We start from the raw sequence: 15,524 nt of genomic DNA on the forward strand, positions 1-15,524 counted from the left end.
TTCAGGTGATGAAAAATAAGAAGCGAACGCTTCTTAGCTTACCTGCAAAAAAGTGTGCAGAACGCGTTGCTAGGAATGGGTGTGAGGAATAACGCAAGGGTTAGCGGATGTTACTTCCTTCGGGAGACATTGTAAGCTAACTTTTCTGCCATATGTCATCCTTTCGTGCGCGACCGTATCCTCCCGGAGGGAAAATGGATGGCAAGATAGATGATGGTGGTACAATCTAACTGGGTTCACGCTGCTGCTGCTGCTGCTGCTGCTGGGGCTTAATATTGTTTGCCGTGAAAATAAAAGCAAAACAGCGACAGGCAGATTTTACCCTGTCGTTTGATGTGGAAAACTTTTCTCACCTGGTTTGTGACATGTTAGGCGAATGTTAGTCAGTAATTCTTTACTCATATACCCCAACCAACGCAGATCTTGATCCTTTAAAATGCACAATTTCTTTTAAAAATATGAATTTAAAACTAAATAACATTCGTTAAAAACTTCATTGGTTGATTAAGTGTATGAATACTACATTGTCTCAGTTTCACATTTAAAAGTATTTGTACACAAAAAAAAACTTTCTTATTTGCATTTTTATGTATTATGCAACGCAAGTATTCTGGAAGAGACATTTCAGAGATTTATTTACAATAGAATGTTTTGGTTGTCATTTGTGCTGGTTCATATTATTTTCAATAAGCGTTATGCTATTGTCTAAATGCTACATAACATTAATTTGCGTGCTCCATTTCATCATTTTATTCCGTATAATTCCTAACCAAAATTGCGCGATCTAGGCAATAGGTATAATTGGAATCGTTTTAAAATAGATGTAGGAAAGGAAATCATTTTAAAAAAAAACGTTTGACGGCTTTTTTTTTCAAGACAAAAATATTGGTTTTAAATAATAATATTTGATTGCTTTTATTTGGAAGATACATTTTTGGCCTTATTGTGGGAATGCAGTAATTTAAATTAAACACGTTTTAAATTTTCCTTCATTCAAACCAATCACATCGTTTGCTTCAATCCCCCAGCCAAAAGCAGAGACACAATGTCCCAGCCAAACAAAACATTTAAAAAATGCTACTCACAAACGCCACCAAGACAGCTGGAACGCTGTCCGTGCCCATAAAAGCAGCTTAATATTATGCTGGCAAAAGTTTCGCGTCGCGGTAAGCATAAATCAAAATGTAATGAATTTTTAACAAACTTTCCACACCGAACATGGAAAACGTTTTGCGATACAGAATGAAGCTTCCATCCCAGCACACCGGGCAGACAACCGTCAGCCGCGCGCCAGTGTGTCGTTTGAAATGTGCAGAAATGATTCGCTTCGCTCTTGACTCGCTTTCCCTCATTGCATTTCGTACACTCGTTTGTTGAATCGATAATTACATATGTTTTTCGTACGCCTTATTTCCAACGCCGAACTTTTAACAACAGACACACACTTACACGCGCACACGTACGTTCGCCTACACGCATTACAGGCACACTTTTTGGCATACAATTATCTCAACGCCACGTGACGAACTGCCACGTTCGGTGTTTTGTATTGGGCACGCATAAAGCATCCTACCGACACAGCTGTGCGCCTGCAGGTTCTTCCCCGGTTGATGAAGTTTAACAATCGCTACCTCAAAAAGCCGAGCCGCATAAATTATGCACCAAGCAACGGCGACATCCCCGTTGCGCGCTCCGTTCGCATCATCCGTCAATGCGGCTGGCATACCGTACGGCAACTGATTCAAAAGTTACTTCTACGCACTCATTGGCAAACAGGGGTTAGGGGACGAGCGAAAGAGAAGCGTGGAGGTGAAGGGACGCGCACATATTACGCTTTACAATCGGTGCTGTGCAAAGCAGGACGTGTAATTGAAACTAATGAACGGCTGATAGTGAAGTTTCGCGGGGTATAGCAGCAGTGGCTGGTGGAACGATGGCCCCGGGATGCGGCAACTCATTTTAAACTATGATAAATGAAACGAAGGTAAAATTAATTTCTGTACCAAGCAACAATCGGTGCATATGATTAATGGTACACAACGTGCAGTCGTTGCTGCTACCGCTTGTGTTCCTTCTGTTCACACGTTCCGATGCCACACCTCGGTGAGGAACATTACGGTTGTATCTATGTGTGTCAATTAAAAGAAAGATTTATTTTTCATAGTTTTTTTTTTGCAAATTTAACATTACATTTTTCTGCTCGAACACGCTGAATGATTGATAGTCCTTCAAGGCTGATGCCTGGAACGTACGTTTCTGTTGTTTGTTTTTTTTTTAACTATAAAAAAAATGTCTATTTTTTCATTTGCAATTTGTCACATGTTAAATACTATGGATTTTTACGCTCAGGTTATTTATTTTTTATTTATGCAATTTACATTTGTTTTGTTGTGTGACATCATTAGGGAGTTCCACCAAAACCCACACATACTTCCTCTTGAAGTAGGCGAAGCATATTCATCAGCTTTTTGTGAAACGACGTGAAAAAATCAATCACAATCGCAAATCATTCTTTACTGCATTGAAATCCCTCTTTACCTTGATTTATATCGAATTGCTACAGAAATGTGCTTCACCAGCGCACTTCTGTTTATATGCACATAAACTCAATGTCACCATCAGCACATAAATTTAAATCCTGCTGTAGCAAAAATGATTTCCACCGTGCAAGACGATACGATGGCAAATAACGACATTTCCTTATAACCTCCCATCTTTTGGTGAAAAGAATCGGAGGTCTTTTTTGCACGTTTTTCCCGGAGTGCCCACAGCCAATCATTCATAAACAGCATGATTATTGCATTGCCATGAAGGTATCGTGGAAAATCGTTTCCTTGTTAGATAACGAAGCCATCTTTACTTTTCCCAGTGCGAATGCTTTGCGTGTGACGGCGCTGTGCTTAGGTACAAAGTTGAAAAGCTCACTAAAATAAGCATAAACTTGCATCTCGCTGTTTCGATTACATTGCTTTCTTTCTACTCGCCTGCTGAATGCAACCTTTCCTCCCCTGCTTGTCGCTTTATTCGTACAAAAGGCTCATACAGAATCCTTTATCTCGGTTAAGTTGGCGTTTCTGTGTGCATCCCTGCAACTTGCGTTGTAGAGTGCGCTACATGAGGAATCGACAGCCGGTGTTGGTTTATTTTGAATTGTTCTTGGGTTATGCATATTTCAAACATTCACTACCATCGAATGACGAGGACAACGAACACAGCCTGAAAACCGGATGTTTCTGTGTATGTGTGGAGTTGAATAGGGCACTTTTGCTAGGCTTCCAAACTATACAAGTGTAGTGCGACAGTAAGAAAGGTTTCTTTGATGCATGTAAACCGTGCCCCAGGGAGAGTCTCCGATGCACGTGTCGGTTTCGACACGGAATGTTCGGGGAACCCTTCTTAAAGGAATTCCTTATTACACTTCGATAGCGAAGAGACTGTTGCCACTGCTCTGAAGCGGCTCCCAGTCCACCACCATCGAGAGTTACAATGAATGGGACGCAATATCGATCGGCAATGTAATGCCACATTCCACCCGTCCGAAGGTGCCAGGTGGATGGAATGGCCCTGGCAATAGATGAGAATAATAAAGAACGTCAGCCAGAAAGGACCTTTTTGTAGTAACTACTTCACGAAATCAATACACTGTTGCGATAGAATATTTGTGTAGTACAGCACAAGTACCAATACATTCAAATAAGGTGTATTTACATCATGCAATTATTATTTTATGGTTTCTACAAAATCTTTATTTTTTCACGGTGTATACAAAATAACAAAAATTTAATTGTTTTTTTAACTTTTTCTAACATTTTTTATTGCTATCGTCCAGAACTATGTAGACTTTTTTTTGTATTTTTCTGATGTATTCCTATCGAATATAATTGTATTATTCGGTTTTAGAATTGTTTGATTTAACCAGCCCTTTAAGCTTTGTTAACGTACACAATCGATCAATTCTGAGTTATAAAGCTCGTTTTAAATTATAAACAAATATTTACAGCAAATTCGAGTCTGGTGCGCGTGCATGTGGTTAAATAGAAAATATGATAAATTTATCAGCCAAAACAACGACACCAACACTGGCACCAACAGTGGCAAAATTGTGAACAACAATTCATCTCAAACTCTCACACCGTAAAAACGTCAATAATTGCATTTACCCGTTTCCTGCTGCAACAAAAAACGACAAACATCTAAAGAACAACCTCCCCCCGGTAGGCAAATGGGCGGTACAATTTGTTTTACAATTCACGCTTCCACCAACGTAAGTAGCGGTGCGGAAAATTAAACACTAATGATTCCCAGCAATCGCATCACGTTGCACCAGTGAGCGGGAATAGTAAAAGCTCCATTTCATCGTGCCAGGATGATATCGGGAAATGGGATGATAATTTTGCTTTCCTCCCATGCGTCCCCATGTCCCATGCGGATGAAACGCCATGCATGTGTGAAGAATATGAGTGCTGCATAAATGCCCGCTTGCATTAGGAAAGGCAGGGGCTGGTTTGGTGTAATTTTTGCACAGCACCTGATACTTATGTGCGGCGGCTGCTTGTATGCGGTGATTACTGAAAAGCTGAGCACACTCTGCTGAAGGAGGGAAGGCGGGCCGTAGCGATGGTTTACGCCACCGTTGATAGTGGTGTTGGCGGCTGTGATTTATTCGTTTCGGTTTGTGTGTGCACACTGTGAAGCTTCAATCGTAACGAAACAATCGCAAAATTCGGTGCACCTGCGGTGTGTGGAAATAAGTAAAGCTACATCCAACACATCTATCGATCAATCCCAAAGCCGTTGCTTTACCCGGGTATCGGGAAGAGGGCGTATTTGCTTTATCGAATATTTTATGGTACAGCTCCACCACCGGCAGTGCTGAAACTTTCGCATGAAAACAATCCTAAACCAACCCGCTTTCTTTTCCCACCATTCCGTTGGGGGTGGTGGTGTGGGAGAGGTATATGGAGGCGGGGGGGGGGTCAAAACTAAGCGCACAGTTAAAATAAATCCCTCCTACTCTGTGGGATGTGGAGTGGTGTTGTAGCTTTCGCTGCTCCCTTGTAGGGAACGGTATAATGGATAGCACTGCAAACTATTTACGCTCCTGTTGGAAAAACCTACATCCCCCCTCCCCTCTCTCCAAAACACATCGTATTCTCCATTCCACTTCGTGCAAGTTGGTAAGCATAATCATCAACAATCACCACAACCACACCAGTGGGAGGAGATTCTCCAAACGGTGCAAAATTTGCTCCACGATCGGCCCCATCATACCTTGCCGCTGTGGTGAGCTTGGTGGTTGGAGGATGCGTGGAAAGAAAAGCACATCGAAATACCCATCGAAAGCCACCACCATCGGTTCAAAGCGCAAGCCACCACTTCACCTAGGTTTTCCCATCGAGGCTTATAATTTGAAACAAAACCGATTTGAAAAAAAAGGAAACCGAATCAGCCAGCTCTACCACCGAACCAGGAAGACAGCAAGCAGCTTTATGACTAGCAGAGTGTGTTTTTTTTTTTTTTAATTCGCTCCACCACCGAGCACGGGACGAATGATGTTTGTTTAACGCGATGATTATTTATACCGATGGTACAATTTACGTATTCAAGCCACGGTTAAACGAATTTGTTTACATTTAGTATGACAAGTTTTTTTTATTAAAAATTGGTTCGGCTTTATAATTTTACTGTAAATGTTAAATAAGTAAAAGTTATACGGAAATACGACACCAGTTGCAGCTGCTAATCACGACACGAAATTACTAATGTTAAATCGTTGTGATATTAAATCGTTACCTTCTCTAATGAACGCAGGCGTCGTTACGCACACAGTGTGCTTTACTCGAGAAAAGGATGAAGAAAAAAGTCAAATTTACTAACCCATTCATCAGCTTCCGGTAAACAACCGCAACGGGTCCATTTGCAAAGCATAAACAGATAGTTTACGAGCCTTAAGTGAGCTCGTTTGCGTCTGACGATAATGATGTTTGGGGAAGGCTGCGGACGATGAGCTTTGTTGTTGCCTCCGGAAGCTACCGGCTAATGTGTGCTTAAGCAGTTAAAAAGAAAAAAAAACTAATGTAAAGCAACACCCCCAACAAAAGATGAACAAAAATCATCGTACAACTTGCTTCTTTATCCAGCAGCATCGTTCGGTTGGGAGTGTTTAACGCGTCGAGAGCGCATTAAATAATCTGGTAAGATTATCTCGTATGCCTCGCATATGGTGGTAACACAGGCATCAACTGTGCAGGAGAGGGTAGGTTGCGAAAGACAAATGTGTCACAATTCATTCACACACATCCTTGCTGTCGAGTACGGGGGGCCACGAGTGTCGATGCCACGCACCTCGGTAGTACGTGTCAGTTTAAGAGTGTATGTGATTTAGTGCTCCATTGGCACACGTTTTATAGGATTTTTATCCCACTGTCCGTACACCTTGTTAGGTGGTTGCCGAAAGCTGTTGGATGCAAAGGGTTCACGCAACCCCGTAAGCACTTATGTTGTGTTCATTTGTCTCCGGCTGCGAAGCAGCGCCTGCCCACCTTTTAGGCTGACAGGGGGACCTACATTACGCCTAAATGATGCATCGTGAAAGAGTGAGATAAAGCGGACAACGTTGAACAGACGGTGTGCGGTTGTTCATCGTCCGCTTGCGCGTGTGAGTGTGTTTTTGTGTTGGGTTGAGTACTATGCTTAAGGGTGTCATTCTGTGGAAAAATACATCCCTGTCTTCCCAGAAAAAAATTGTATCTTTCTAGGTAAAAAAAAAACATCATCCCATTGCCACGATCTCTTTACTCGGTGTAACCCAAGCCCTGAGTCTTTAGAGAAGCCCGTATCACACAATTCCATTAGTCGAATGAGTCACTGCTAATAGAGTTATTCTCCTGGCAGCTGTGTAGTCCAGCCTGCGGTTCGTATTATACACTTTAACACACGGTTGTCTTGTCCCTACACCGGCCCAAATGTTGGCCTCACAAAGGAGTCAAGAAAATTCCTTTGGATATTCATTTCATCCTAGGGGGCAGCGCACATTCGACTTTTCCGCATCTGTCAACTACACCAGAGAGTGCTCTATTTGCCCGAGGAGCCATTATTTCTTCATCAAGGTTGGTTATCGTTTGAGTCATTGTTCCAGTTCGCCAACCCTGTGCGTACAATGCGCCCACAACCCCTTTCCAAAACCAGCGCGTCAAATAGTCCTGCCACCCGGCTAATAATTGATGTCTGTTTGCGATGCAAAAGCAACAGCAACGGCTTCAAGTCAAAGGTTGCTCCAGTTTTCCAGGCAGCGTCTACGCTTGCGCCCAGTACCTAAGAGTCCTTGCCTATCGTTTGTCCATTGAGCAACGGCAGTGGAATAATTCAATCATTAGCACTCATCCTTTTTTTCTATTTCTCTTTCTCCTTTCCGATTCACTGGTGCAGATTCGACTCGGTGACATCTACCATCTGGCGCGCTCGATGATGAGCGGGAAAACGTTCGCCCTGCCGACGGGCTGGTGGCCCCACGAAGCCTCCCGCCGGCTTGCCATCCTGTGCGTTACCACCGTGGCCCTGCTATTTGCCCGGCTACAGATCATGGGCTCCCAGCTGCCCGTTTTTACCAGGTGAGTACATATCATGCGCACGTGTACTACGCTTCGAAACCACCGGGTCGTCCCTCGAAGGTATGCAAAGGCCGAAAAATTGATTACGACTGTCGAGGGGACGACGCCATAGGTCGTTTGTGCCAGCCATCGGTCATCGGATATTGGTTTGTGACATTGAAGAGCCGGGCTGCGTTCCTCACGACGGGATGCATGGGAAGCTCACGGGAATGTCGAACGGTGGCCGATACAGCACGATTCGATTAATTTGTCTGCTAATGCACACCGATGCTTGGTTCACTATAGTTGGCTTTTATAAGCTACTCCATTTCAAAACAATTTGGCGTGGACCTCTTTTGGCCATTCGAGCAGGGAAGGATTCAGAGAGGATGTTCGTGTATCGCCGGTAATTATTTATAGTAGTTTATGGCACCAATTAAATACGCTACCCTCTCTGCACTCAAGTTTCTGCTCCAAAAATGTTTCGCAAAATTTGACAATCTTGATAATGATTTGATACGATGGTGAGCTGATAATGTATTGAATTATTGACTATTATACTGGCATGTTGTCCAACGCATTTAATACAGCTTACTACCGCAGCCTTTTATAGGCATCTTTCTGTCGGCTCTCTTTAATTTGGATTGTCATTTTAGCTGCAAAACATTATTCACTTTAAACTCGAAATAGAATTTAGCATTGTTGAATTATTTCCTATTTGTTATGTTAGTTTGCACAGCTCCCAAATTCAACGAATCTCTGTGACATAATGTAGCTCCTTTTCATTATAAAACTAAGGTACGAGTGTATGACATTCCTCTACAACTTAAATTGTGTTTCCATGTACGTTTAGCGTGTAAAATATCTGAAACATTGTTACAGTTCATTAAAATCCGCTGCACGATCCGTTACCAAACCGTGACTGACCGACTGGCCTGCAAGAACCCGCAGTCAATGGGCCGCATAGCCGTCAGAAGCTTACCCAATTTGAGCAACCAGAAAATCCCTCCTCATTAAAACAACCGGGCACGGTTGTTGCCTTCCAGCTCAGTTAGTTAACAACATAGCAATAGCAACATAGCAAAAAAAGCATCCAACGCTTCCGCTTGCACGGAATAGGTGTCCGCCCTGGCACACTCTCGGTCGGTATGATAAATCACCCATGAATGTAATTTCCGCCTACTGCGTTAGGCAAAAGCGTTGTAAAATCAAACTACTTGTCTGCCGTAAGCTAAAGCCACCTCCCTCACGGGAAGCTCACGTTACGGTGCCGTACGCACCTGCCCGATGTGTGATTTTCCGGAGGATTTACTACGACCATGTCGACCCGTAAACTATGTGCACTGCTGCAATCTCACACGCTGATGGGGAAAGTAGGCACGAACCGAACCGAACAAGTCGAGCACAAGGACAGACCGGCTCAGTGCGGAAGGATACGGTGCATCGGTGTTGGGCTGGGATAAACGTACCAGGGGGCTGGTTTAACATGGTCCACCGTATAAACAACAATGCTCATCGGCTATCGATTGGATGACACGATGCGCCGAAGGGTCACTGCGGGCAACCTGGGTGCGGTAATGTTGCGAAAGCGCCTGGAGCTGTGAACATGATGCCCATGGTCGTATATCAAACTTCAAAATCAGACACATACACAAACACACATTTACGCGTATAAGCTGGCAGACCGAGGAAACGACCGGTACGGTCCCGACATGGTTTCGAACCCGCCTCTGCGATGTGAGAGATACGAGAGAATTTAATTAGGATTACGGTCTTTCTGTGCTGCGAAGGAACTGCAGACCGGTCACACCAGTACCATTCCGTATCCGTCCCCAGCTTCAACACACGCTCTGTCATCGCTGGCTGGACACGGACAACCACCACCGATGCCGCTTGTTCCGCTATCGATCTGCTAACATGTGACACCGGGTCGCCATTCCCCTTCTTTCCAGCTACAATCGACCATTGTCGGAACATGTGGCAAGCAATGGTCAACTCATCTCAACCTTAACTGGCATTGTTTCTTGCACCGGCTAGCAGTTGCATGAAACTTCTAGCAAGTGGTTACTTCTTTCTATGCGTTTTGCAATGAGAGCAATCGTTAAGCTTGAAGTGCATCGCCATTTCGACCACGACAAGACGTGGTCTTCGGTTTTGCTCTCATTCGGTGAGGCAGTCTTTGCTCGACATATTTTTTTCTAGTGCTTCCAAATTTACAACATTATAAACCTTCATTAGCTACAGCCTTGTGCCTCGCACGTTCGATAACAAAAGTCAATTGAAGACAGCTTAACGGTTCACCGTAGGATTTAAGAAAATTGTGATTTGAGTTTGTTATTACAAGCTTTTGATTTTAAATATTTTCCCTTTAAATGTTACCGTAGTATTTTAACAATAATTTTGGACTCTTTTTTACTTTCAAGATCGTAGGCTGAAATTTCAGCCTGTCAACTGTTTGCATTGTTTAGCTGTTTTCGAGCTGCTACCAAAGTGGTTATAATATACAGGTGGGCTTATCCCGAGGTGTATGTATTTAGAAAAGGTTGATTTTTATTGTCGCTTCTGCCGGGCGACATTTTGGGAGACATCTGTCAACCCCTGCATACAAATTTCGAAAATGTATTTGGACCAGGTGGGCTTTTTGCATGTTTTAGGAACCAAATTTGAACATCATTTTTTGACAGGGCGTGTGAAAACTTTTCCTCAAACAGGCTTTCTGGTAACTTGACGAATACAAAAATCATTAAAATCATCATTCGATTCAGTAAAAGGTCTTCAATCACGTGAAATTCTGCTAATTGTAAGCTAAATCAAATCAGAACGACTTAACATAAATTATGATTCGGTAGAACATGTTTCGATTAGACCAATTTCAGCTAAGTATGTGTATGTGCTAAGTGTATGTCTACATACACTTTGGTTCTACATTCCACCACCATTTCATTCCATTTTTTGGAGCAGGTACTCGAATCTAATTCTAGCTTTGTGGCTGAAATAGTCTAGGCTGAAATTCGCAGGATAGTTTGGTGTGAGATTTTGTATGGAGTGTTGACATGATTTCAGTCGTCAACGATCAAACTCTATATAAAAAGCTAGCTAGTATCGTGAAAGGCCACTATGCTGTGTAAACCCGTCAAATTGAAAGATTAACTATATTTAATTAACATATTGTGTAACGGTTAGATAGGCATTTCCGAAAACGATAGATGATACTTATTAGTTTCATCATTATTCACTGATTTCCAGATTGACACAAAATGTCTAAACCTTTCGAGAGAATTTCACCATCAATGATCGTATGACTAACTCTTATCGACATTACCCTCCATACCTATGTATATAACATCGTTGATCATCTACGCTCCATCAGGGAAATCGATCCGAACTGTATGATTGCGCACCGTATCCCATCCGACAAAAAAGAATCATCAAACCTTTGGGACGACCGAAACGAAAGGCTTCATTAAACATTAATTAATCCCCAGTAGCGGATGATTAAATTTCCATTAAGTGCATCCGAACCGAAGGGTCGATCGAACACCTCACCACCACAACGACCACCGGCATCATCATCACCATCGTCCGCTCTGACCGAAATCAATGGCATGTAACAGAAAACCTCCCGAGAGTTTGGCAAGAACGGTGCAAATCGCAGGATCCATAGCGTGAAAAAAAGAGAGAAAAGATTACCAACACTCTATGCCGATGAAACATGCCGCGTGCTTCCCTTGCGGAGGCCCAAAATAGTCGGTCACGGAAATTGTTTGACGTGTCGCAAAAAAATGTGACACCCACCCTCTCTCGGTCGCTCCCACTCATCTCGTAAATGGTATGCACCGGCCGGAATTTTACGCCGGGTGCGTTCGGCAAAAATGAGTCAGACTGATTTAACGCGCCCTGCACGATGGAATTATTTCATGACGAATAAATAACGCAGCAAAAAGTGGATTGTAATTCTCCTCCTGGTCAGCCGCCGGCGCTGCATGAATCATTGAGCTTCGGAGAGCCGTGAAAAATCGGCTTATCTCATGCCTAAACCTTTCCGATTGACCAGTCAAGCAGATTCCCGTGTAGTGCCTTCGCATTGAACCGTTGAACCAAAATCGGATAAAATTCCTACACGAAACCTTGAATCGTGCGCGTGCAATACCACCGCTCCGCAATCGTTAGGCTCTCTCGTGCAGAGTTCATTTGCTTACGGAATAGCTTAGTGAACCATAAAGCAAGAATGTGCCTGTAGAAGCGGGGGCCGCAAAATAAAGAATCCCTCCCATACGTGACGCATCGTTTCGTCACCCGATTCGTCTCACTTTGCACCTCGTTGTCCCGGACACAATCCCAAACAAAAAAGGGAGCATGTCTTTCCCTGCACGCCATACCGATAGGAGAATAAGGTCAAGACACTTCCACAACGAGACAATGTAAAAACGACGAAAGAAAGCTTCGTCTACTACCTCTTCATGTGCAGAAGAAAATAAAAGGTTCGGAAGGGGGCGAATAATAGGGCTTGAAGAAGGGAGCTGATAGCATGTGATGCTTGCTGGTTCATAAATTATGTTTCATGTTTTGACGAGGGTCTTCCACACACACACACACACACACACACACACACACACACACACACACACACACACACACACACACACACACACACACACACACACACACACACACACACACACACACACTCGCGCTCAAGCTTACTTCGGTGGCCGGTTAACGCAGCAGGAAGACGAGGGTACTCGAAATAAAATAAGCAAAATATATGCCACCCCGTTCCGTTGCGAGTGATCCAGCGTGATCCGCTTTTTTTTTGTATGTGAAACAGGCATAAAACGGGAGATCATAGGTCACAGTTTCCTTCGGATCCCGGTCGGTGGAATGGATGAGCCAAGTGCGACCAAGAGGCACCAAGAGCTCGGGCGGACGGGATACGTGTCCCCCTGTATGGAAAAAGCCTACTCGCCATGTTTCACTACACCATTTTCTTTCTGATTCTCTCACTTTCGCCCCTATTTGATATACTTTTTGCACGTGTGCTTGTCTGCTTTGCAATCGCTCGTGGGACTTTGTGCCGACTGTATCAACACAGCACATTCCACCCGAAAAAGGGAAAACTTTAACTTTCGATAGGTTTTTAATTTGATTTATGATAACAACACAATCTCCTTCCCAGGCGATGATGTTTGGCATAGAACGGTTCGGTTGCATAGAATGGCAGTGCACTAGGCAAGCTCTTCTAGGTTTGCTTGTGAGTATGTTAAAAGGGGAAGAAGCATCTGGAGCTTTAAAACACACATTAAATCAACAACATACGATGGTACTGAAATGAGACTTATCATTTTGTTTCACACGTTCAAATTTTACGGAAAACTTCCCGTTAAAAAAGGCGGGAAACTTTGTTCAAGTAAACTGGTTATATTTGAAAGAAAGATCTTCTGTATGTTCATCACGCGAAAATCATTTCAGTTTTTTAATCTTTTATAAATCTGTTCATTAATTAACACGTTTAACAATATTCCATAGTACTTTCTGTTCTGCTATATCATTCGGTAAAACTGATATTAATTATAATGTTAGCTTCTGTATTCAAGAGTGTCTCGACGCTCTCCTGGTACTGACGACTATACGACTTACCAACATGCCCGTCATGGGTTCAAGCTTCAAATGGATGTAGGACTGACTTTCCTGCTATGGGGGGAAATCAATAAGTCACTGAATGCCAAGTTCATAAGTGGTACATTCAGGCTTTGCCCGACAACGGTTGTTGAGCTAAAAGAAAAAGAATAAGATTCAAGAAAGTCGAAGGGACCGTTGCTCGAGCACTGACAATTCCTGTCACGTGTTTGTACAGATTCGAAAGTTTTCCAAGTAAAAGTCAGGATTCGATTCAAGAATATTTCACGAATCACCGGGATTCACCACTCTTTTGGAAGACAATTTTCAAATAGTGTTTTGAAAATAGTATTTATTGAAAAGATTTTCAATGCGTATTACTATTAGTTCATACCTTCAATTCTGAAGTACTGGTTCATATTAAATATTCAAACATATTCCACGAAAAGCTGTCCTTTCAATTAAGCGTTATAACGATTTGCACGTGCGAGTAAATTAATCTCGTTTTCATAATAATTTCACCCGACCTCCTCATACGCCCCAAACGCCATTCGGTTCCTCATCTCTGGACTGAGGTTGATAAAGGATCCCCCGTTAAAGACACGCATTGTGTACCTGTGTTCCAATGTAGGAATAACACACACGGAGCCGTACCTGCAAACACACATCATTGTTCAGCTTCTTCCACGTATCCATATTCGCATATAATTTTACGCGCAATTTCGCCCAGCCCGTCGCTTCAGTGTCCTTTCGTGAGATTAGTTTTCGTGGCTGCCTCCTCGTCGTTTTTCCGGGCAAACTGATCTTAGTTTTGCGATGCTCGCCACGCACTACTACATGAGCATAAAAGAACCGCCGAAAAAGCGCACACCTTCCAATTGACAGCTCATTTTGGGGGCGACAAGTTCGCAGAACGTGCTGCTTTTTCGGTGGAAAACTAAAATGAATATTTCCTCCTGTGTCACTCTACCTTCGCTTGCCTTAACTGCTGCTGCTGACTGAGTGGCATATTTGCAACCACACCAGCCGTCAGTAGAGTCGACATCCAACAACCTAGCATCTAATCGTGATACTGCGCCGCCGCTTTCATCCGCAGCTTATTTTTCGCGACGACAAACATGACGCGGTGCATCGGTGGGTGTTCTGTTGTTCTGCAACATTCTAGTTTACGGTGGATTTGTGCGAGAAACGTTGCGCCAGTCGCGTTGACACTAACGACGTGTTGAGGGCAACTACTGCAGCAGCACCATTCCACCCGGCAGCTAGTCTCCGCTTCTTCCCTGGCAGGTAGCAACCTCACCGGCACATTAAACTATTCGACGCTATAATAGGAAATTGATTGGAAACGTTATTTTGCTGGAATGATTTGATTTCCTTCCGCCGACGCCGCCGCCGCCGCGTATGTCGCGTGCGCGTACCACGCGTCCAAACCGAAACAGCACGCTGAAACAAAACTGCCCGCGCGCGTACGGTTACGGTCTCCAGCAGAAGAAGCTTCCATACCATAAAACGAACGGTGGAATCGGAGTGAAACGTACAGAAAATCTGCCTACCCGCGCTGCTGTCCCCTGGTGGTGAATGTACCGAAAGTTATTGCACTCTCAGCCCTTATGTTTTACTACACCGCACCAACACACACACACACTTCGGCACACGCGTGGCACTCTTTGCTCTGCCATCGTCCTGTTGCTGTTACCTTCCCAGAAATGCCTTTCATTCTTTACGAGACGGCGCATAGTTCGCATCCGTGACCATTTACCAACCGTACGGTGGGAGTGGGTGGGCCCGGCAAAAGCTAAAGGTGCTTCAATTTGGCAATCGAGCATTTTTATCGTGCTTGAAGGGTAACCTTCACTCCAGTTTGCTGGTGACCTCGAGTGGCGGCGAAATGATGCATACCGCCTGGCATACACGGGCAACAGTCGAGTGCAAACAATCAGCAGCAACGAGATTGCAGGGGCATTCATTTCTTTCATTTTTGATTACTGACATTAATGATGTTAAGAAGTCATTGAACAAATTTTTTACTGAAACGTATTATGTTTACTTCCTAAAATTAATAAAGCATTGTAAAATATGTGATAAGTATATAATTTATTCAAATTTGAAGAAAAATACCATAATTTTCATCGCGGCTAAATTACGTGAAATATTTGAGCTGGTTATTGATTAGGGGTTTCCTCATTCTACAATTCTTTGATCTTTTGTATTGACACATGATTTTAATATTTGCCTAAAAAAATATAAAAATGTTCATAACATTTTCTTCAAAAACATCAAAACAGCAACAATCAAAACGTATCGTTTGAGCCCAATTGT

The 15,524-nt window shown here is 43.3% G+C and overlaps 1 protein-coding gene across 6 annotated transcripts in view; it reads left to right on the forward strand.

Moving 5' to 3' along the window:
* The window catches only part of LOC121598294 (protein O-mannosyl-transferase Tmtc3), a 154,060-nt gene that overhangs the window by 121,197 nt on the left and 17,339 nt on the right, over positions 1-15,524 (forward strand). For all 6 annotated transcript variants that reach the window (XM_041924910.1, XM_041924915.1, XM_041924914.1 and 3 more), the window contains one exon: positions 7,429-7,610. In XM_041924910.1, coding sequence (XP_041780844.1) covers positions 7,429-7,610 — 182 coding nt within the window. The remainder of the gene's footprint in view (positions 1-7,428; positions 7,611-15,524) is intronic.

This window comes from Anopheles merus, chromosome 3L (genome assembly GCF_017562075.2).
Source record: "Anopheles merus strain MAF chromosome 3L, AmerM5.1, whole genome shotgun sequence".
Taxonomy (NCBI): Eukaryota; Metazoa; Arthropoda; class Insecta; order Diptera; family Culicidae; genus Anopheles; species Anopheles merus.